Consider the following 23370-nt stretch of genomic DNA (forward strand, 5'->3'; position numbering starts at 1 on the left):
TCTCGCTCTCTCTCTCTCTCTCTCTCTCTCTCTCTCTCTCTCTCTCTCTCTCTCTCTCTGTCTCTGTCTCTGTCTCTGTCTCTCTCTGTCTCTCTCTCTCTCCCTCCCCAAAACAAATTGCTATATGAATGGCCAGCTATAGACTGGCAGAATTAATTTGTGACCTTTCATCTGGAACACTTTACAATCTCTATTACCTTGAAATATTGAGAATGCAGTCATTTTCTTTATGCTATCTTGGAATGTTTATCAAAGAGGAGGCTAACTCAAGACTTTTTTGAAAAGTTGATAACATGTTGGCCTGTTCTGGAACCTAAACTTTGCTCTCGCCAGTCTAAAGGTGGCCATAGACACACCGATAATATTGTACAAAAATTAAGTTCAGTGCGTGTATGGCGCAAAACAAGCCAACCAATATCGGCAGAAGACTGGGATATCAGTCGGCTCACCGAACATCAGTCTCTGTTACTGCTGAATTGTCGAATACACGTAGAATTAAATTGTTTCTACCTGTATATCTGACGATTCACCTGAAATTTTGTGGTCTTTAAGAAATTGATTGGGCAGGCTTGAAAATCCCACTTTAGGACCACTGAATATGGATCTTCATGGGCCCCCCTAAAAGATCTGGTTGTTTTTCCAAGAGCAGCAATTTGAGCCGGTCTGGCACACCACTTGCTTATTTGGTGACTTTTTATTGCAATCAAAGATTTACAAAGGGGTATTCTAGGGAGAAAATTGTGATATCTGATACAATTCTTCACCTACTGTCAGGGTAGCCTGGAGCTGCTTCTGTAGATAGGTTTTGTGGATATGTACATATAATACACAAGAGCCATGAATATCCTGTAAATTATATTCTTATAAATGGTGCTTAGTGATATCATCGGTTATAATCTGATCTTAGTGACCTCATTGCTGTCACATGACTTAATACAACTTGTGTATTATAATACATAAATTACCCCCTGTTGCAAAATATGAGGATAGTAGAAGTCAACTCGGAGTTCTATGACCTGTATGAAAACACTCAGCCTTCGGCCTCGTGCTTTTATGTGGCCATGGAACTCCTCTGTAACCTATAATATCTTCCTTTTCTTTGGTCTCTCAGGAATTTGTATGTGTGGTATTTTGTACTTTTATCTTGTGGCTGAACTTCATGTCATTGTGTTTTCCATCTTCCCCCTACAGGTGTTAGGAAGAGGAACCTGCAGGAAGAGTTGGACTCAGTTCTTCGTCAGAGAATCATGGTTTTGGATGGTGGCATGGGCACCATGATCCAGCAACATACCCTGGGGGAGGAAAGTTTCAGAGGGCAGGAGTTTATAGACCATGCTAAATCATTAAAGGGGAACAATGACCTGCTAAGTATCACACAGTCGGAAATAATATACAAGATTCACAAGGTATTCAGGAATATTCCGAAATTGTTGATTTACTGATACATAGCCTTTGCGCTAGTTTTGGGGTCAATAAGCCTGTAAGCACCTTTCTCTCACTTTGGGGTCAGGAAGCTTGTAAGCCTCTTTCTTCCATTTGGGGCCAGGAAGCCAGTAAGCCCCTTTCTGCCACAACATTCAACCGTTTTTAAAAAAACAATATCCCCCACCCCACGTAGATCCCCTCCTTCCTCCTCCCAGCTGGCACCGGGGAAATGCCCCAAACTTTATACTTACCCCTCGGCACAGAGTCGGGTATCGACCTGTGCCTGGAACTGCTTTCTGGCAGGCTGTTGTTTTTCCCACTCAATGTAACGGAATGTGTCACAGTGGGACCTGCATTTTACTATTGAGTACAGTTAGATCTACCAGACCGCTGTTATCTTGTGTTAGGGAGCTGCTATCTGGTTACCTTACCATCACCTTAGCCCTGTAAAGCAGTGATTAGTGATTCCATTGTGTTAATTGAAGGCAACAAGGAGCTCTATAAAATCAACCTTTACACCATGTCTTGGTGCAAAATACTTTCTATATTGATATGCATACTATGAATATTATTGTTTCTTTATTTTGTTGTCGACCTCTTTAGTTTCAGTAGACATAGACTCTGAGTTCCATGTCCTGTATTAAAGGAGAAGGAAAGGCGTTAACCAATTGGGGGTGCCAAATGTTAGCCACCTCCAAGTGAATGTATTTACTTACCTGAAACCCTGGGCCGGTGCTCCTATCAGCAGAAAACTGCACCAGACCGTGTTTCAGGTAAGTAAATATATTGGTTAGTGTCTATCATTTGGCAGGGGGTACGTTATACACTAGCACTATCTGGTGGAAATTATTCAATTGAATTGAGGTGTACTCAGGAGATAGATGAAGTAGGTAATCAGTGCAAATATACAGTATATATGCCTAGATTGGAATTCCCAATCCATTGCTCCCTGTTTTCACAGTCTATTGTATGATAACATTACAGGACAATGAAACAAATGTTTTTTTTTCAATCAAGTGACCAGTAAATGACTGCTTACTGATTGGGTTACCAGACAAAGGCAAACTTTGCACCCTTTATTACATAAGAAAATGTTTGATGTCCTGGCAATGCGTAGCTTGGATATCTAGACTTTTTTGGTTCATTTTAATCCTTTCTTGTTTTCATCTTTGCAGGAATATTTGACTTGTGGAGCCGATATTGTGGAAACGAACACATTTAGCAGCACTAGCATTGCACAGGCAGACTATGGCCTTGAGCACCTGGTGAGTTGTCTTGTAGTTTGCTTCTTTTTGCCACTGGTGTTGACATTTATATAGTATCCTTAAATAGTTTATGTATGCAGTTATTATGGATACCTTTCCTTTTCCAACAACATGGGTCTTATGTTGTTGGTAAGGCTATTAAAGGGGCCTGTCAACCTAAGTAATAATTCCAAATCCATTTCCATCTTTGTAGTCATTTAAAATAATATAGCACAATCATACTCCTTGTAGCCGACAAAAATTGCAGGTTGAGAAACTTATTGAGGTTCGTTGGAAGGACTGATTTTTTTTTTAATCATTATGATCATTCCCCTTAGAGTTCCATGTCATTTACACTCCTAGGCCAGCGAAAGAACATAGTAACGTGATAAGTTAGATTGAAAAAGATACACGCCCATCAAGTTCAACATTTTATCTGTGTATATATAACTGCTAGTTGAAGGGAGACTTTAATGTGTATTTTAAGTGCTTTGTAAAAGTCTCCAGTTGTTCCTTGCAGTGTGCCTTAATAACTGTTGGAGATAAGTGCCATAGGGCACATATGCCAAGCAACAACAACTGCTACTCGCTACCTATCTGCTACCTATCACAGCAAAATTGTTTTCCCTTCGGAGGTATGGGCTAATACCCTGCACTCCTATTTGGGGAGACAATGCTATTTTGGCCAGAAAATGCCTCTAGTCCGCACCGAGAGGGAGCTCCTGGTATGGCCAGCCATGTTAAGACTCTACCCATGCACATAATGAGAAGCACACCACCTCGCTCATTATGCGTGAATTTAGCCACCTGCACTGGGAGCTCTGGCCCTTTAGGGTGGCATAGTGCTTACTAGGATCAAAACATGTAAAGATCCTCTTGTTTGTCAAACTTGCCAAATGAGTGTATCTTTGCTTGATTTGGCCAGCCATATGCTGGGCCAAAATTGGCCAACAATTTCATTAATAATGAAATGAATAAGGGCTTAAAGGAATAGCTCCTTCAAACGCATGGGATTGTGTGAGCGAAATGGTTTGGCCCAGCACATAACTAGTAGAATGCTAATTGGTATTTGGGTTACTGGGCAAAGTGACTGGTAAGCTAAAGCTTAATTGGTTGAGCAAACAAGTGAGTGGCGGCAAATGGTTGATTAGGGAGCAGCCTTTTCATCACCAAAGATTTTGTGTGTGTTGGGTCTATATTTTAAGGTGATGTAGTTTATTCGACCTACCATTCCCATGCAGGCTTACATAGACCCACCAAGAGAGCATTGTGTGGTCCTAGTCATAGATGCACCTTGTATGCACAGCTTCATTTTGTGTGATTAGCTTTGTGAATATTTAACATTGCTAGTTCTAATAAGCAGTTGTCATTTGATTCCAATTGAATATCGATAAAATGAATAGTTGTCAGACACAGTACAGTGTTCAGCCCAAGCTGCTTTCATCATACCTGTGAATTTAATGAGATATTTATACAGATAACATGATGTGACAAATGTGCAATTTGCTTCACTTTATTCTTTATATTGCTCCATTTTTTTCTGTTTAGAGTTAAGTAGAGATGTTCCTTTATTTCAGGCATACCGTTTGAACAAAGTTTCGGCAGAGGTAGCCAGGCGAGCAGCAGATGATGTGACAGCTGAAACAGGTGAGTACCTGTACTGCTTCTAATCGTATAGTAGTAGAGCAGGCACTCAAAGAGCAATCTTCCAGACAGACGTGTAAAAAGGATTGTACTGTACTGGTTCTGTTCTTTAAAAAAGAAAAAAAGCTTGCGCTGAACAAAAAATTCACAGGCAGAATATAGTACTTTTGATTATAAATGATAAACTGCTCACATTATATGGTACACCAAAAATGCATCATGTAGGTGAGGTTTTTTGTACCTGAGGCCGAAAAAGATGTATGGTTTGTGTGCACCGTGAATCGTAGGGAGCCAGGGGGCAGCCCTCTGTTCTTAAAATGACAAATTTTCTCTTTACGATCACCCAATGGCACATAGTCTATAGTGCTAAAAAGTATTTTACAGTAGAACCCCCATTTTACATGCCCTGATTTTGTTTACATTGTTGTTTGTGGTTCCACCTATATATCATGCATAATACATTTTCCTGATTTTGCATTTTCCTGGATTTTACACCATGTTTTTGGTCCCCTGAAACACTTAAAACTGTATTATGAAAATGGTTTATTTACATGAGGCAGGGTGAGCTGTTTTATGCAATATATTTTTATAGAGACTTATAATGTTCAGAGTTATAGTTTTACTTTAAGATTTTTTAATTGCTAATTGTGCAATATTTAAGAGAATAGCTTGAAAACAGTAAGGGCTCTTTAATGGGTCCATATTAAGGAAATATTTAATATGAGGTGAAGTGTAAAATTACAGAGATTTGTCTGAATGTGCCTATACTGTCGGAGATCTGGACAACTGGTGAGTGACAAAAACAGATTGTGCTTAAAGGAGCAGTCACACCAAAAATGAAAGCATTTTAAAGTAATTAAAATATAATATACGGTTAGCATGCACTGTAAAAGCTGAAAGCAGAAAGACATCTTTAATTTATATAAACAATCTGCCATGTAGCCATGGTGGCAGCCATTCGAAAAAGGTGAAAAAGGCACAGGTTACATAGCAAATAAAAGGTAAGCCCTGTGCAGTACAATGATGTTACCTGCTATGTAAGCTATGGCTTTTTTCCAGCTTGATTGGCTGTCCCCATGGCTACACAGCATCTTGTTTATATAAACTGTAATAGTCTTTCTCTAGCAAACATGCTGGCTTTATCAGTGCAGAGCAACAGTACATTACCGGTATATTTTAATTACCGTATATACTCGAGTATAAGCCGTCCTGAGTATAAGCCGAGGTACCTAATTTTACCTCCAAAAACTGGGAAAGCTTATTGACTCGAGTATAAGCCGAGGGTGAGAAATGCAGCAGCTTCTGGTAAGTTTCAATCTCGTTTTTGGATGACTACTCTTAGGCGCCGGCTACTATTCTAAGCGCCGGCGAATATTCTTAGGCGCCGGCTACTATTCTAAGGCGCCGGCGAATATTCTTAGGCGCCGGCGACCGTTTTTGCGCTTGACCCGAGTATAAGCCGAGGTAGAGTTTTTCAGCATATTTTGGGGGCTGAAAAACTCGGCTTATACTCGATTATATACGGTACTTTGATACACTTTCAGTTTTTGGTGTTTCTGTTCCTTTAAGTAGCTTTGCATTGGACAAATGCATAGTATTGCATACACACACCCAGCCAGGGCAAATCTGTCTCTCGTGGCAATGTGAGTACAAGGTATAATATTTGGTGTGATCGGGTTGCCCTACAGCAGAAGCAAGATAATATACAGTGAAATAAGAGAATGGGCAGCGAGGTGAAGTCAATTCACTGTATTACTGAACCATGTACAAACTATGTATGTAAAGCAAATATCAGCTTTCTGTGCTTTAAGCAGCACAAAGGAGAAAAACAATGGTTCCAGATAATCGTTCCAGGTAATCTCAGTCATTTTGTAATTTATCCGCTCTACAATACTGTGTCAATTACTAGCAGAAGTAAAAATATATTGAGTTGCACACACCAATTGTGATTCAGGTGCTTAATTCATATTTAGTCATTCTCCATATCAATACTTTATCCGTTAGCCCTTCCCTATGTCTTCTAGGTGGGCCATGTTATAGGTCCCACAAATTATGTAAAACAGGCGCTATGCATACTGGAGTTTTGGTGGGTGATTGTTGCTTTCTGGTGGGTATAAGTTATAGGCACTCGGTTATATACAAAAGGTCTCCTTCTGGTATGAAATTGAACACATAAGGGCAGAGGGTAAATTACCTGCAGGATTTCAGCCTGTAGCCTGTGTGCATACAATAGGTTGCTGTCCCAAATGACAGTCAAATTACCTTTTTACTAGTCAAGGTGTCTGTAATTAGCATCCGTTTACAGGGGCTGCATGTAGGGAAAGTCTGAAAAAGGGCTTACTGGGTATTTTAGCCATTAAGGACACCTGAAGGAAAAGTCTGCAATTCTTTGTGAAGCAGCAGATTCCAAAGGATATACAACAACAGATTTTTTAGAGCAGGCTCATGACCTCTACACTGGAGACGGGGGAAATATAAAGATAAAGTCTTGGGAACTCGCACATGTTGCAGAAATGCTATAAAACATGCTCTGCTCCCTATGGCTTTACTCTGTGTACCATTGTGATGGGACCCCAGGGCAGCTGTGCAACATTTCTTGTCTCTTGCTCCTATGAAATAGGAAGGGCCCCTTATTACATTCATGCAATGGAGAGGGATTGAAAGGATACCATGAACATCATAAGGGTCAGAATATCCTCCATAAAAAATATTAATTATAGGGTAAAACTTTTGCTTTGAAACATAACAAATTGGGTATAAATATAATATATTTATTGGCTAAGATGATAAACTTAGGTTATATAGAAAGTAAACGAATCCTACTTCTATGGTGTGGGCTGTTATACATGGGCAGCATCGTGGGTCTGCATTGGTTTCCTCCTTATACTCTGGTTTCCATCCACACACCACAAGGAAAGTTAGTTGGCTCCTGATGTAACTGCCCCTAGGTAATTACGGTGACAGTTACCTAAGGTTGTAAGTTCCACTGAAGGCAGAATCTGTGAACGAGGATCAATCTCTGTTAATGTGAGGCTTTAAAGACACCAATATCTAATTTTTCTGTGCTTGTAATGTTACACTGAGCTTTATTATTTTTGTATTCTGTTTATCTTTAGGCGTAAAGAGGTATGTTGCTGGAGCTATGGGTCCAACAAACAAGACCCTGTCTGTGTCTCCTTCAGTAGAAAGACCAGATTATCGGAATGTTAGTAAGTAGATGTATTTATTAGTGTTTTATGACATGCCAACATGAAGTGCATGCTGTTACTGGAATCATTAAAACTTTTTTGTTACTTTTATGATTTTTACATTGATCTGCCTGGTTTAGTAACACCAAAAACCTGTTTTCCAGCTTTTGATGAACTTGTGGATGCCTATGCAGAGCAGGCAAGGGGACTTCTGGATGGTGGTGTAGACATTTTGATGGTAGAAACAATATTCGATACAGCTAATGCAAAGGTGAGATGCCCTGTGCTGCACTTTTGATGTGTTGGGGGGAAAAAAGAAACCAACTACCATAGATTAAAAACAGAGGTATGTAGATGTCTCTTTATTTATAAATACACTACTAGGATACACCGATATGAGGTGTTTGTGGTTAGGTGAGGTAAACACCCTTAAAATACGCTGATCAAAAGTGCACATGTTTGTAAATGGGGCCATGTATATGGTCATCCTCTGAGTGGCTGCAGGTTTCCCAAATAGACGCATTCATGACTGACTGAAAGGCAGGAGTTTATACATCTATGTATGACCATTGAAGCTGAGCAGACATTATGTAGAATGCATAGAGCTGCTTGCTCGTCATGCAATCATTAGTAAAAAAACATAAAACAGAATTTATTTGGATATTGCCCACTAGGCTTTTGTCTCCATGAGCCTCAAAGGCAAACTTTGGCTGCTCCCTATTATAGTACATGAGAAATTACTGTCATTGGAGGGCACAAAGGAACATGCCCGCAGTCTTCCATGATGATAACTTTTTTTTTTTTTTGCCAGCATGATTCCAATTTGACTGGATGGGCATAACCTAGCTATAAGGGTTAGGGCGGTGTTTTTGCTTTAATTTTCTTTGCAAATACTAAAGCAAATTCAGCTTGGTTATATAAAAAATTAAAAACAGCATTATAACAAATGGTATTTATGTGAGCAATGTGACGTGAAATGTGTGGTTACAATATATAATTCAGCTAAAGAGGACAAGTGGGACAGCATATTTAATTTGTATTACATCTTTGTACAGGGGTAGAACAGTTCTTCTCATAATGGCTGTGCTAGAAATAAATGCTCTGTGAACTTTGGAAAGATGGGCAGGTGAAGCATTAATTGTTAAAGCTGACATGGTGCAAAGTGCAGCCACCTCACACTGCCTGACATAACACAAAAGCGGCAAAATTGACATGTCCCAGAGTAAAAGTTATGAAGTGTTTCAGTGGTTATCATGTGTAACCTTAAAAATTGCATAAGAAAATGTAGGTGAAAGAGCATCTATTGCCTCAAGTAATACAGATGTAAGTGCCTCCCCTCTCTCAGTCACTCTGTGCAAATCACAGCACAATAGGAGTTATTTGCAAAATACCTGGGTAATGTAAGCATTGCCGAAATATGTATTTTTTATCTTTAAAAGAGAAACATTTACTTACTTGCTACAAAGGGATTCCAAAAGCAGGTTGCAATCGGTTTTTATTTTTTATTATTTGTGGGTTTTGAGTTTTTTATTCAGCAGCAATTTCAGCGATCTGCTTATTAGGGTCCATATTACCCTAGCAACCATGCATTGATTTGAATAAGAGACTGGGATATAATTAGATGAGTAATGAGAATGATGAGTAATAAAAGTAGCAATAACAATACATTTGTAGCCTTACAGAACACTTGTTTTCTAGAGGGGTCAATAATCCCCATTTGAGAGTTGGAAAGCGCCAGAAGAAGAAGGAAAATAATTTAAAAACGATAACAAATAAATAATGATATCCAATGAAAAGTTGCTTAGAATTAGCCATTCTATAACATGCTAAAAGTTAACTTAAATGTGAACCACCTCTAATACATTTTGGTCTATTTTGGCTCTGTTTTCCTTCCTTTTCTTGGATTTCAATGCAGTTTGTATTTTCTCCTTATATTTGTGTAAGTTGCTTCTGGGTATTCTAGTTTCCCTTTCACACTCCAAAACAATTTTTTTCTGCTTACTGCTGCCTGATTCAAGGCTTTTCCTTGCCTCATGGACCCGAATGTGTGTGAATAAGATAAGGATATGTCTATCCCTGGCATACTTTTATTACATTAACCCCCCCAATTCCTCTGTTTTCAATTTACGTTTATACCAATAAGAAAAAAGTATACTTGAAAAGATAATGAAATCAGTCTTTTTGGATTATGTTAACAGGCTGCTCTCTATGCTATCCAGAAACTATTTGAAGAAGACTATGAACCAAGACCTATCTTTGTGAGTAAAAAAACTGAAGTTTGAAATAATCATGTGCTTATGAAGATGCTGCTTTATATTGTTTTTATTTAACTTTTTCATAACAACAGGATTCCATATATCAGAATTGATATTCATTGTGACCAAAAATGTTACAAGTATGATCTCGAAGATGCTGCTTTTGACTTTAAACTGGAAACCTTAGAGGGCAAAACAAATAACTGCAGAACACACATGCACCCAGTTTTAATATACTTTCAGCACCTTCCAATCTAATCAGACATAAATGATTGTGTCTTACATTATAAGTGAATCCGTAGGGTGTAAAACTGGCCATAGACGCAAAGATCCGATCCATACGATTCGTACGATTTTCAGACCGTGTGGAGAGTTCCGAAATCTTTCGTCCTACAGAGATCGATCATTTGGTCGGTCGGACAGGTTAAAAGATTTCTGTCGGCTGCCGATAATTTCTCTGCATGTATTGCCGATCGTACGATTTTCAGTGGGAGACTGTCACCAGCTTTTGTCGGACATAACTTTCGTACGATTGCTGTCAGGGACAGAACATCGGCTGATCTGTTCTTTTACTACTTTATTTGATCTGAATGGTTAGTGGCAGGTCGGGAGATGGGAAAGTCAGATCGTTCGAGGATTCGAACGATCAGATCTTTGCATCTATGGCCAGTTTAAGTGTCTGTTATAGTCTGGTTTAATAGTTTTTGCTTTGGAGGACTGCTTTGCTAATCAGATTACATTAGATGATACAATAGTACACTATAATAACAATCCTGACTGGTAGATACTTGTTATCAAAGATTCATTATAATGAGAGTGAACAGATTATATCACATTTCAAGCTGTTTCTTATACACAGATTTCCCCTGGTTTCTGCTTTAGTTGTTAGAATTCAAAAGTTTTGCAAGGGCTAATTCTAGTAAACGGTATCTCCAGTTAAATGAAAGAAAATCCTCCATAGTAACATAGTAAGTTAGGTTAAAAACAGACACACATCCATCAAGTTCAACCTTTTAAGTCTATATATAACCTACCTAACTGATAGTTGACCTAGAGGAAAGCAAAAAAACCCATTTGAAGCCTCTCCAATTTGCCTCAGAGGGTGAAAAAAGTCCTTTCCTGACTCTGATCGCAATTGGACTAGTCCCAGGATCAACTTGTACTATGAAATATTTTCCATAACCCTTTATTCATACTTGCTAAAAAGCCACCCAACTCCTTCTTAAAGCTATCTAATTTATCAGCTTGTACCACTGAATAAGGGAGAGAATTCCACATCTTCACAGCTTTCACTGTAAAAAAAAACCCCTTCTGAATATTTAGACTAAACCGCCTTTCTTCTAATCGGAATGGGTGCCCATGTGTCAGTTGGAAAGACCTACTGGTAAATAAAGAGGTTATTGTAAGATCCCCTTATATTTATACATAGTTATATCCCTCCTTAAGCACCTCTTCTCCAGCGTGAACATCCCCAATTTGGCCAGTCTTTCCTTACAGCTGAGACTTTCCATACCAGCTTAGTTGCCCTTCTTTGGACCCTCTCTAATTCAGTAATGTCCTGTTTGAGCATTGGAGATGCATATTCTAGATGGGGCCTTCCCCGTGCTCTGTACAGTGGAAGAATAACCCCTTCCTCCTGCCACTAATATATGCTTCTTTTAATACAGCTCAATACCTTGTTTGCCCTTGAAACTGCTGACTGGCTTTGTTTGCTAGAGCTAAGTTTAGCAAACAACTCCATTAACCCCAACAACCCTTAGTTTAGAAAGCAGTTGTTTGTGGGGCACAGTATCAAACACCTTTGCAAAAACCAAATACAGTAGAACCCCCATTGATTTTAAGTTTTCCTTCATTTTACATTGTTGTTTTGGGGTCCCACCTATATATTATGCATAATACATTTCCCTGATTTTACATTTTCCTGGATTTTGCACCATCGTTTTCTGGTCCCCTGAAAAACATAAAATGGGGGTTCTACTGTAGATCATTAAAAGCAATCAAATTTGTCTAACATGACCTATCTTTCATGAAGCCATGCTGATTGCTGCTCATAATGCCATTCGTCACATTATGGTCACTATTACCCAGGGGTTCAATTACATTACAAACACATTTGCTATAGATTCTGGGTCATTTGAGATCACTAGATCCAGAATAGCATTTTTTCTAGTTGGCTCCTTAAAGGGATACTGTCATGGGAAAAAAATTTTTTTTCAAAATGCATCAGTTAATAGTGCTGCTCCAGCAGAATTCTGCACTGAAATCCAATTCTCAAAAGAGCGAATAGATTTTTTTTATATTCAATTTTGAAATCTGACATGGGGCTAGATATATTATCAATTTCCCAGCTGCCCCAAGTCATGTGACTTGTGCTCTGATAAACTTCAATCACTCTTTACTGCTGTACTGCAAGTTGGAGTGATATCACCCCCCCCTCCCTTTCCCCCCCCAGCAGCCAAACAATAGAACAATGGGAAGGTAACCAGATAGCAGCTCCCTAACACAAGATAACAGTTGCCTGGTAAATCTAAGAACAGCATTCAATAGTAAAAACTGTCTCACTGAGACACATTCAGTTACATTGAGAAGGAAAAACAGCAGCCTGCCAGAAAGCATTTCTTTCCTAAAATGCAGGCACAAGTCACATGACCAGGGGAAGCTGGGAAATTGACAAAATGTCTAGCCCCATGTCAGATTTCAAAATTGAATATAAAAAAATCTGTTTGTTCTTTTGAGAAATGGATTTCAGTGCAGAATTCTCTTGGAGTAGCACTATTAACTGATGCGTTTTGAAAAAAAACATGTTTTCTGATGACAGGATCCCTTTAACAACTTGTGCCATAAAATTGTCATGCAACCAGTTTTTAAACATGTTCCCATTAACAGTCCCGGTAGTACTGTTGCTCCAGTCAATATCTGGGTAATTAAAATACCCCATTATCATTACTTTCCCCAAACTAGCAGCCTTTTCTATTTGCATCAGAAGCTTAGCCTCCTCCTCTTCACTTACATTAGGGGATCTATAGCATGCTCCTACATTTAATTTACCTGCAGAACAAATGATCATTTTCAGAAATGAAGTCAGTTATACTAGCCGTCAATTCTTGACCTAATTTACTTTGTATCAGCACATAATAGTGTGGAGATACTGTAAGAACTCATGTCTTTGCTATTCGTGACACAAAGAAAGTTCATATAACATTGTGTGCTATCTTTAATAAAGAAAGTCTTTTTCTCATCATTTGCATTTTTTCCACCCATTTGAATAGATTTCAGGGACCATTGTAGATAAAAGTGGCCGAACACTCTCTGGACAAACTGGAGAAGCCTTTGTAATAAGCTTGTCCCACGCTGAGCCGCTTTGGTAAGAGCATGATTTTCAGTGCCTTAATCACATTGCTTTCCCTTCCTGCACATACTAGTTTGTTTCAAGCTAATTTTATTTATTTTGTTAGATTTGATGGTAGAGAAACAAGCAATAGGGTACAGAGTTCAAGCCTTTTTCTTCTGACTCTTTCCAGCTTTCAAATGGGGGTCACTGACCCCATCTAGAAAACAAATGTTCTGTAAGGCTACACATTTATTGTAATAGCTACTTTGTATTACTTATCTTTTTATTAAGGCCTCTCCTATTCTCTCCTATATTCCAGTCTCTTATTCAAATCCATGCGTGGTTGCTAGAGTTATTTGAACCCTAGCAACCTGTTTGCTGAAATTGTAAACTGGAGAGCTGCTGAATAAAAGGCTACATAACTCAAAATCGATAAATAATAAAAAATGAAAACCAGTTGCAAATTGTCTCAGAATATCACTCTCTACATCATACTAGAAGTTAATTTAAAGATAAACAACCCCTTTTAAATGAAAATTATTACTATCTTAGCAACTTAGATGTGTTATTTCTGGTAATGTACTTTTCTATTTTTCTTCATATAAGCTGTAACTGTATGGTTGGTAGATCCAAGCCGTGGCACGTTAAGTAAAGATCCACTTTTTTCAAATTACCGGAGTGCTGCTGCTTTTGTTGATCTGCATCTATTTGCCCTGGCAGAGGGTACAGTGTGTACCTGGGGCTACAAAGAGCTGCTTTCCACTCTTGAAGCACACATGAATTGAATTGATTGTATGGTTGGTAGACCTACGCTAGGGGGCCGATTCATCAAGAGTCGAATATCGAGGGTTAATTAACCCTCGATATTCGACTGGGAACTAAAATCGTTCGACTTCGAATATCGAAGTCGAACGATTTTGCGCAAATCGATCGATCGATCGAAGGATTTTTCGTTCGATTGAACGATTAAATCCTTTGAATCGAACGATTCGAAGGATTTTAATCCAACGATCGAAGGAAAATCCTTCGATCAAAAAATCACAGGCAAGCCTATGGGGACCTTCCCCATAGGCTAACATTGACTTCGGTAGGTTTTATCTACCGAAGTAGGTGGTCGAAGTATTTTTTAAAGAGACAGTACTTCGATTATCGAATGGTCGAATAGTCGAACGAATTTTACTTCGAATCGTTCGAATTCGAACGAATTTAACCAATTCGATGGTCGAAGTACCCAAAAAATACTTCGAAATTCGAAGTTTTTTACATTCGAATTCTTCACTCGAATTTTGTAAATCTGCCCCTAGATGTTTATTATTTTATAGGATGATCTTGTCCTCAATTCATCATACAAAAAGTTAATTTTAATTTGAACTTCTCCTTAAATAAAAACCAGGGCTACAGACTAAAGCTGCAAGTATTGAATAATTTAAATACAACCCACTTCCTGGTATAAAAATAGCAGTCCTGTCTTTATGGGGTTTTAAATACGAAATCTGTATGGGTGCACGGGTCTAACAAGACTCGTGGTAAGATCAATGATCCCATAAAAAGATCAATTAACGTGTGTCTAGAGAGACATTTGATCTTTGTTGTGCCGTCTGTTTTTTAGTCTGTGGTGATATATTTTTTTTTACCTTGATGCTTGTTTCCTCCATGTGAGCTATCTGTGAGTGCTAGGTAATTCAAATGGACTTAGTCAATAAATTAGAACTTGAATGTATTTAATGCTAGGTTTTGTTTGTTTTGTTGAAGCATTGGGTTAAACTGCGCTTTGGGAGCTATCGAAATGAGACCTTTTATTGAAGCCATTGGGAAATGCACAACATCCTATGTCATCTGTTATCCAAATGCAGGTAAGGAGTAGAGTTATATTATATAAAAAGAAACCATTTAGAAAAGAAGTAGGAGCTGAAAAAGTGTCTGAATTGCCAGTTACATTGTATAGTATGAGTTTTGAAATCATTGGGACTGAGAGGCCTTACCATCTTTACTTACTGCCATTGGAAACCTGAATCTCATTTTCATATTTCTTTCTTTTATAAGCAATATTCCAAGAAGGAATATCTTGAAAGCTTTTGTGCTGCAGATTCCCCAACATGCATCTTACAATGTCCTGAAACCATGTCACTAATCCTCTGCTTCCCCATAGTGCAACCTAAACACAGCCCACAACAACCAACATACCCCCCCAAATTCATCACAGTCCACACAGAGCAGCCAGAATTTATTCACAAGGTTTAATAGCAGATTCCTCAACAACCTCAACAAACAATTAGAAAAAAGACTATACCTTTGTGTAAAACGACACAAAGCATACTGCAGAGTAAAAGACAGTGGCTTCATGAGGATGGGAATAGAATGTCCCAATATAGATTCAATATATGTTTGTGAAAGAGGTTATGGGGCTCTAGGTGCTACGTTTGCACCCTAGCTACATTAAAACTGGCAAGGGTGCCTAACTGTATGGTTAAAGGAAAACTATACCCCCAAAATGAATACTTAAGCAACAGATATTTTATATCAAATTGAATGACATATTAAAGAATCTTACCAAACTGGAATATATATTTACATAAATATTGCCCTTTTACATCTCTTGCCTTGAACCACCATTTCGTGACTATCTGTGCTGCCTCAGAGATCACCTGACCAGAAATACTACACCACTAACTGTAACAGGAAGAAGTGAGGAAGCAAAATGCAGAACTCTGTCTGTTAATTGGCTCATGTGACCTTACATGTGGTTTGTATGTGTGCACAGTGAATCGTACGATCTCAGGGGGCGGCCCTTATTAAAATGGCAATTTTCTATTTATGATTACCCAATGGCACATACTACTAAAAAAGTATATTATTATGATAATGGTTCATTTACATGAAGCAGGGTTTTACACATGAGCTTTTTTACTCAGTATCTTTTAATAGAGACCTACATTGTTTGGGGGGTATAGTTTTTCTTTAAGCAGTTCTGGGCCCTGTGCTAAATTTTGCTGAAGGTAAAATGTTATCATTTTATAATACACAAGAGCCATGAATATCCTGTAAATTATATATACTTATAAAGGGTGCTTATTGATGTCATTGGTTATAATCAGAGCTTAGTGATGTCATTTCTGTCACATGACTCACTGAAACTTGCGTATTATAATAAATAAAGTACCCCCTGTTGCAAAATATGAGGATATTAGAAGTCACCTCATTGTGCCATGACCTGTATAAAAGGTGGTTATGGAACTCCTCTGTAATTTATAATATCTGTATATTTTACAATAGGGGGTACTTTATTCACTATATTATATGTGGAACCAACTGTCTTCCTTTCCATAGGTCTTCCCAACACATTTGGTGGCTATGATGAAACACCTGAAGTCACAGCTAAACATATAAAGGTATACCTACTTAGTCTCTGTTTTTTATGGACTAAAGAATTTACTAGTAATACTGTGTGGTTAGTGAGTTATTTAAATATTAATTTTAATGATTTGCCAATTAATATGGGAATGTGAGCCCTTAAGCACATTTAAAGCAATTTACACACGTCTGTTATCATTAGCAAAATTAAAGCAATATACAGCACTGTTGAATTAAAAAGTCTTTTCTAAAAGCATTTAGGAGTTATAAGAAGAAAAGACTGTTTGGAATGAGTGAGCCCATAAATATATTATTTAAACTGAATAAAATATACTTGTACCTGTAGATCATTTATATTGGGTAAAGTGAATTTTACTATTCCGTTCCCTCAGGATTTTGCACTGGATGGTTTGGTGAATATTGTTGGTGGCTGCTGCGGAACTACACCGGCTCACATCAGGTAACTAAAGGACTAGTTCTGTCTAACTAACTGGCTTATAGTGATCTCACTAAGTTACACAACCACATCATTTTCTATTAAGGTTTTTTATTTGTAAACCTTTTAAAGTTTTTTTTTTTTAATGCTTCTTTTGTTTGACAGAGAGATTTCAGAAGCCGTTAAGAACTGTAAACCACGAATTCCCCCTACATCAGTATTTGATGGTTATATGCTACTCTCGGGTAAGAAAGCATTTTATTTTGAGACTTATCGGCATTCATACAACATTGTCCAAAAAACAAAAAAAAAAAAAAACTGGAGCCCTGATAAAAGTAATTTGCTTATATAGGTGTGGGATCCCTTATCTGGAAACCCATTATCCAGAAACCTCCAAATTAGAATCCATTTTAAGCTAATAATTCTAATATTTAAAAATGATTTCCTTTTTATCTGTAATAATAAAACCGTACCTCGTGCTATAGGTGATCTAACCCTTGACTGGCACTTACCGTGCCCCTCTATCCCCAGTCCCCCTGACCCTCTATAGTCACTCCTTGTTAGTGTACCCAAATAAATTGTAACCTTAAATTTACACCAAGCTCTATGGAAAATTGGAATAATTTCCATGTGCAAGAAAAATTGGTCTCTGTATTATATAAACATTTATGGTGTTTACATTTTTTTTATTTTTTTGTTTTTCTTCTAAAGGTTTAGAGCCCTTTAGGATTGGACCGTATACAAATTTCGTCAATATAGGAGAGCGCTGTAATGTAGCTGGGTCGAGAAAGTTCGCCAAGCTAATCATGTCAGGCAATTATGAGGTGATGCATTACAAGCAATTGTGCAGATTTTTACCGGATAATTATTTTGAGTTTTGCATTCACTGCATATATGTATGTATTAATTTGCTGGTTTACAATAGCTGTAATGTCCATAACAACAGTTATAGGAACATGGCTTTAGTTGATGATACCGGTCTGCCCTGATTAACCTTTGAAAATAAATGACTTATTTACCCCCAAACTATTAAACATTACGTAGCACCTGCTATAAATCTGCATTGCTAGGCAAAAAACACAGAATTGGAAGTAAACCTGTGTGATGCAGGCCTCTTGGCACAATTGCTGGTTTGTTGCACTCATTAAAGTAAAACTTTTCTGAATATTTAAGCAACAGATTGTTTATATCAAATTAAGTGGCATATTAAAGTTACCGAACAGGTATATATATTTAAGTAAATATTGTCCTTTTACATTTCTTTCCTTGAACCACCATTTCATGATGGTCTTTGTTCTGCCTCAGAGATCACCGGACCAGTAATACTACAACTCTAACTGTAACAGGAAGAAGTGTGGGAGTAAAATACAGAACTCTGTCTTTTAATTGGCTCATGTGACCTAACATTTATGGTTTGTTTGTGTGCACTGTGAATAGTAGGATCCCAGGGGGCGGCCCTTATTTTTTAAAATGGCAATTTTCTATTTATGATTACCCAATAGCACCTACTACTAAAAAAGTATAATATTATGAAAAATGTTGTTTACATATGAGCTGTTTTATGCAATATCTTTTTATAGAAACCTACATTGTTCAGGGGGGTATAGTTTTCCTTTAATGTATCGGGATGTTTTAAAACAAAAAGGCGATGACTGTAGGATTTGGATGTGATTGCGGTTACTAGGGTTGCCACCTTTTCTGGAAAAATAATACTGGCCTTCCTATATATTTATCTTTATTCCCTATTAATAACATTGGGATCAACCATCATTTTTACCGACCAGGCCGTTAAAATACCGGCCAGGTGGCAACCCCAGTGGTTTCCCCATTGTACTGAATTCAGTGTAATGAATAAACATCATAATGTAGTGGATGTCTGAGGCTCTCTATTCATATGCATCTTGTACAGGAGGCTCTGTCTGTTGCCAAGGCTCAAGTGGAGATGGGAGCTCAGATTCTGGATATTAATGTGGATGATGGAATGCTGGACGGCCCAACTGCAATGGCCAGATTTTGTAATTATGTAGCCTCAGAGCCAGACATAGCCAAGGTGGGTCTCTTATTATTTTTCTTCCTAAGTAGTATAGGGACTGTACATTGGTGAGACTCTCGCTTATGGGACATGGTCCTTCTAGCAAGGCACATGGTAGGTTAAAGGGGTTGTTCACCTTTGAGTTAACTTTTAATATGATGTAGAGCGGGATATTCTGAGACAATTAGTAATTATTTTTCATTTATTATTATTTGTGTTTATTGAGTTATTCAGCAGCTTTCCAGTTTGCAATTTCAGCCATCTGGTTGTTAGGGTCCAAATTACCCTAGCAACCATGCACCAATTTACATAAGAGACTGGAATGTGGATAGGAAAGCGCCCAAATAAACAGATCACTAATAAAAAAGTAGCAATTACAATATATATTTGTAGCCTTGAAGAACATTTGTTTTTTCCATGGGGTCACTGGAAAGAGTCAGAAAAAGAAGGCAAACAATGTAAAACTATATATAAAAAAAAAAAAAATAATGAAGACCAATTGAAATGTTGCTTAGAATTAGCCATTCTATACCATACTTAAAGTGTGCTACATTTCATAGTTCCCCCTATAGGATCAGCCTTTCCCCAGCAAAGGACTCTAATAACCATGTTTTGACAGGTAGAAGCTAGTTTAATATATGATGTCATGATAAAATATAAAGAACCTTCATTTCTGTGCATTGATAAATCTTACACTGCATGTTACCACAGGTACCCTTGTGCATTGACTCCTCCAATTTTGAAGTCATAGAGGCTGGATTGAAATGCTGTCAGGGAAAATGCATTGTAAACAGCATCAGTCTGAAGGAAGGAGAGGAAGACTACCTTGCAAAGGCCAAAAAAATTAAGCAGTTTGGTGGTGCTGTGGTGATCATGGCTTTTGATGAAGTGGGGCAGGTAAGTCTGTCCACACGCTTTCTAGGTTATTCTCGCCATGTTGATTTTCATACAGAATAGGAAGAACATATGGTTTGTTGCATATTATCTGTTATAGTAAAGTGTATTGATACGCTATAATTCCACTATGTTATTTACAACACTAAACCAGGCCACAGACACGGAGACTAAAGTCAGTGTGTGTACAAGAGCTTATAACCTGCTGGTCGAGAAGTTGAATTTCAACCCCAATGACATCATCTTTGACCCAAACATCCTAACAATTGGCACTGGCATGGAAGAACATGATAAATATGCTATTCATTTTATTGAAGCCACCAAAATGATTAAGGTGAGTCTGAAACAGGGGGCACCTAAGATACTCTGAGGGTTGTCTTGAATGAAACTTGCATTCGCCAGATTGCATGAAGGGGAACATATTTAGCCAAAGTATAAGCGTGTGACTGTGAGACTGTTTTGCCATGGGAAGTTATAAATCTCAGCTCATCATTACTAATGTTGTGTCCTTGCTTTAGATCTTAATTGACCTAAACACTAATCCCTACCTTCACTTGACTGGTTACTGACTCTGTGTAATATTCCTATTAAAGTTTGTTTTAATGATCTTCTCCTAATATATATCTTTGCGGTGTGTTTAGTGATAATTTGGAAATGAACCTCTAAAGGTGGCCCAACATGGGCAGATCCACTTGTTTGTAGAAGTTGCCCAACAAGCGGATCTTGCACCAATATGCCCACCTTAAGTGGGCGATATTGGCTGATATGATTGTGGGCCCTAGGGACCAACGATCCGATCACAAGGCCAGTAATGGAGGTGGTGGGATCAAGGACCGCATCAACGAACCCATGCGGTCTTGATCTGATGAGAATTTTAAGACTGCCTCTTAAGCCTGATCGACATCTGACTGATTTTCACCAAGATATCGATTGTGGAAGCTTGTCGGAGGGCCCCATATACTGGCCAATAAGCCGCCATCTTTTCCCGGCCTGTGTATTGATTGCCACCTTAACATAGGAGAGTGCTGTTGGTTGGATGAGATATCCTGACAGCTAGATAGTAATTGCTTTGGCTTATAAGTTTTGGTTTAAAAGTGATATTGACATTTATTTGATACACATATTGGTAAGTAAAAATGCCTCCCTGAAAGAGGGATATAGTGCCTGGACTTCATAATTAGGTGCCTATAATTGCTCCAAAAACATAACCTGTGCTGAAAGGAAAGTAGCATGGATGTGACTGCTCTTGGTCTGCAGAAACAGTCGTAAAACTATATGTGGTAATGCAAATGGAGTTCCTAATGATAATCATGAGTCCAAGTTAGTTTATAATAGCTGTTCATTGAATAGATATTTCATTCATTGTTATAATACAAATGAGGAAAGTAAAATGCTCTTGATGATTAATATGGAAGCATGCCCGTTTTTACCTGCCTCTATTCATTACAAAGGACCCCTGGTTAAACCATTCTCTCTCACTTTTTGATGGTAATTTAATAAAAGGTGCAAAGTTTTCAACAGATTAGTCACCTGCAGGTATCATTTCCTGTTTGAAAGCAAAAAACTGATTGGTTGCTAATCGTGGGCGTTTGACTGCTATATTATCTCAATTGCATTGCACCTTTAATCTGTGCTTCCCATCATAGGCACTAGAGGGCTGTTGATGTCTTATGGGTGATATTGTTTCTGGTTGTTAATACAAATTATAATTTTTTCTTGAACCTCAGTTAAATGTCTACATAAATGCATTAACTATGAGTAGTACTTAATGTTTTTTTTCCCAACAACAATATTTCTAGGAATCTTTAAAAGGTGCTAGAGTAAGCGGGGGCCTCTCCAATCTTTCTTTTTCATTCCGTGGAATGGAAGCCATCAGAGAATCCATGCATGGAGTCTTTCTGTACCATGCCATAAAGGTGTGTAATGCTGCCGATACCATAGGAAAAATGAACAACCATATACCACTGCTTATGCTGGAAAAGACTTTGTTTTTAAAGAGAAAGTTGTTAACATATTTATGTTGCCCCCTACACTGCCTATTGAGTTCCCTTTTATCTCCTTTAGGCTGGCATGGATATGGGAATAGTGAACGCTGGGAACCTTCCAGTTTATGATGATATTGACAAAGAGCTCCTCAATCTGTGTGAAGATCTAATCTGGAACAGAGATCCTGATGGAACAGAGAAGCTCTTAAAATATGCTCAGGTAATTTTATACAGAACTGCAGAATTTACCTCTAATCTCTTTCAATACAAAAAAAAAACATATTTTGCTCACTTAACTTTTTATCCATTTGTGCAATATATTTTACAGTGCATTAGAAATCTATATCTCTCCATGTAATTTGCTGTGCTTCTCTCACTTTCTGTCTAGACAAAGGCTAAAGGTGGTAAGAAAGTGATCCAGACTGATGAGTGGAGAACTGGCTCTGTAGAAGAGAGGTTGGAATATGCACTTGTCAAGGTAAATATTGCACCTAGTAAGTACCATCTTATTGCACAGACTAGCTGGCTCAGCTTTATAATCAGCATCCATTCTCTTTAACATCTTAAAGAGAAAATAAAATACAGCAAGTCCAGTTGATTTGACGTATTACTTATAGATCTACAGGTATGGGACTTGTTTCCGAGAATGCTTGGAACCTGGGGTTTTCCAGATAATGGATCTTTCCATAGTCTGGATCTTCATATTTCTCTTGCCTAGATTGGGGGACACAGGCACCATGGGGATGAAGATCCTGTTGCTTGGAGAAAGGACACTAAAAGGTTAAAGTGGCTCCTCCTCCTCCTGCTCTGGGCTTCATCCCCGCCTACCTCCTCAATCCTCAGTTTTATTTTAGTGTCCTCAGAAGGAGGATGGACACTTCGTGGCTGGGAGCGAGCAATGGTACAGATTTATTCAGTATCATGCCACTACTAGGGGTCAGTGTTTCTCTTCCAGAACCCCTCCAGCCAAGGACTTCTGATCTGAAGATGCTCTATAGCCTTCCCGCTCTACGGAGGCTGCAGGCTGGGGAGCTCCCCCCCACACTACCCTGGGCACTGGTTCCCGCTCTCCGGAGGCTGCACCAGTAGCCACGACGGAGGGTATATCTTTTATTGAGCATTCCTGGCTGGCACAAGGAGGTAAGTCAATTCCCTCCTCCCTTCCCCCATTACATGCTGCCTGTCAGCTCTGCAGAAAGGCATTTAGTTTCACTTTCACTGCTATACTCTCACACAGATTTCACTAGGCATTTAGTTTCACTTTCACTGCTATTCTCTGACAAAGATTTCCCTAGGCATTTAGTTTCACTGCTATTCTCTGACAAAGATTTCCCTAGGCCAGGGATGTCCAAAAGGTAGATGGGGATCTACCAGTAGACCTTTAGCTGGTCATCTGTAGATCTCAAGACACTGTCAACACACAGTTTGTCTAAATCACCCTTCTGTTTCATGCTTTTTATTTGATATTTATGTTAAGGTTACAATTTACATTTTCTCATGAATCAATATTAAGTAATATTTTCTATGGAACAGAATGCTTACAATGCTTTTATAGATGTAGATCATAATGGGACAACAGCACTAA

The 23370-nt window shown here is 38.3% G+C and overlaps 1 protein-coding gene across 1 annotated transcript in view; it reads left to right on the forward strand.

Annotated features, from left to right (window-relative positions):
• The window catches only part of mtr.L (5-methyltetrahydrofolate-homocysteine methyltransferase L homeolog), a 46395-nt gene that overhangs the window by 3735 nt on the left and 19290 nt on the right, over positions 1-23370 (forward strand). The window contains exons 2-19 of the mRNA XM_018262942.2: positions 1192-1406; positions 2601-2690; positions 4247-4316; positions 7430-7522; positions 7666-7772; positions 9700-9759; positions 13026-13120; positions 14840-14940; positions 16415-16476; positions 16831-16898; positions 17040-17119; positions 17586-17698; positions 18784-18924; positions 19618-19803; positions 19955-20134; positions 21600-21716; positions 21865-22005; positions 22174-22263. Of these exons, the coding sequence (XP_018118431.1) occupies positions 1192-1406; positions 2601-2690; positions 4247-4316; positions 7430-7522; positions 7666-7772; positions 9700-9759; positions 13026-13120; positions 14840-14940; positions 16415-16476; positions 16831-16898; positions 17040-17119; positions 17586-17698; positions 18784-18924; positions 19618-19803; positions 19955-20134; positions 21600-21716; positions 21865-22005; positions 22174-22263 (2009 nt within the window). The remainder of the gene's footprint in view (positions 1-1191; positions 1407-2600; positions 2691-4246; positions 4317-7429; positions 7523-7665; positions 7773-9699; positions 9760-13025; positions 13121-14839; positions 14941-16414; positions 16477-16830; positions 16899-17039; positions 17120-17585; positions 17699-18783; positions 18925-19617; positions 19804-19954; positions 20135-21599; positions 21717-21864; positions 22006-22173; positions 22264-23370) is intronic.

Source organism: Xenopus laevis, chromosome 5L (assembly GCF_017654675.1).
Source record: "Xenopus laevis strain J_2021 chromosome 5L, Xenopus_laevis_v10.1, whole genome shotgun sequence".
NCBI lineage: Eukaryota > Metazoa > Chordata > Amphibia > Anura > Pipidae > Xenopus > Xenopus laevis.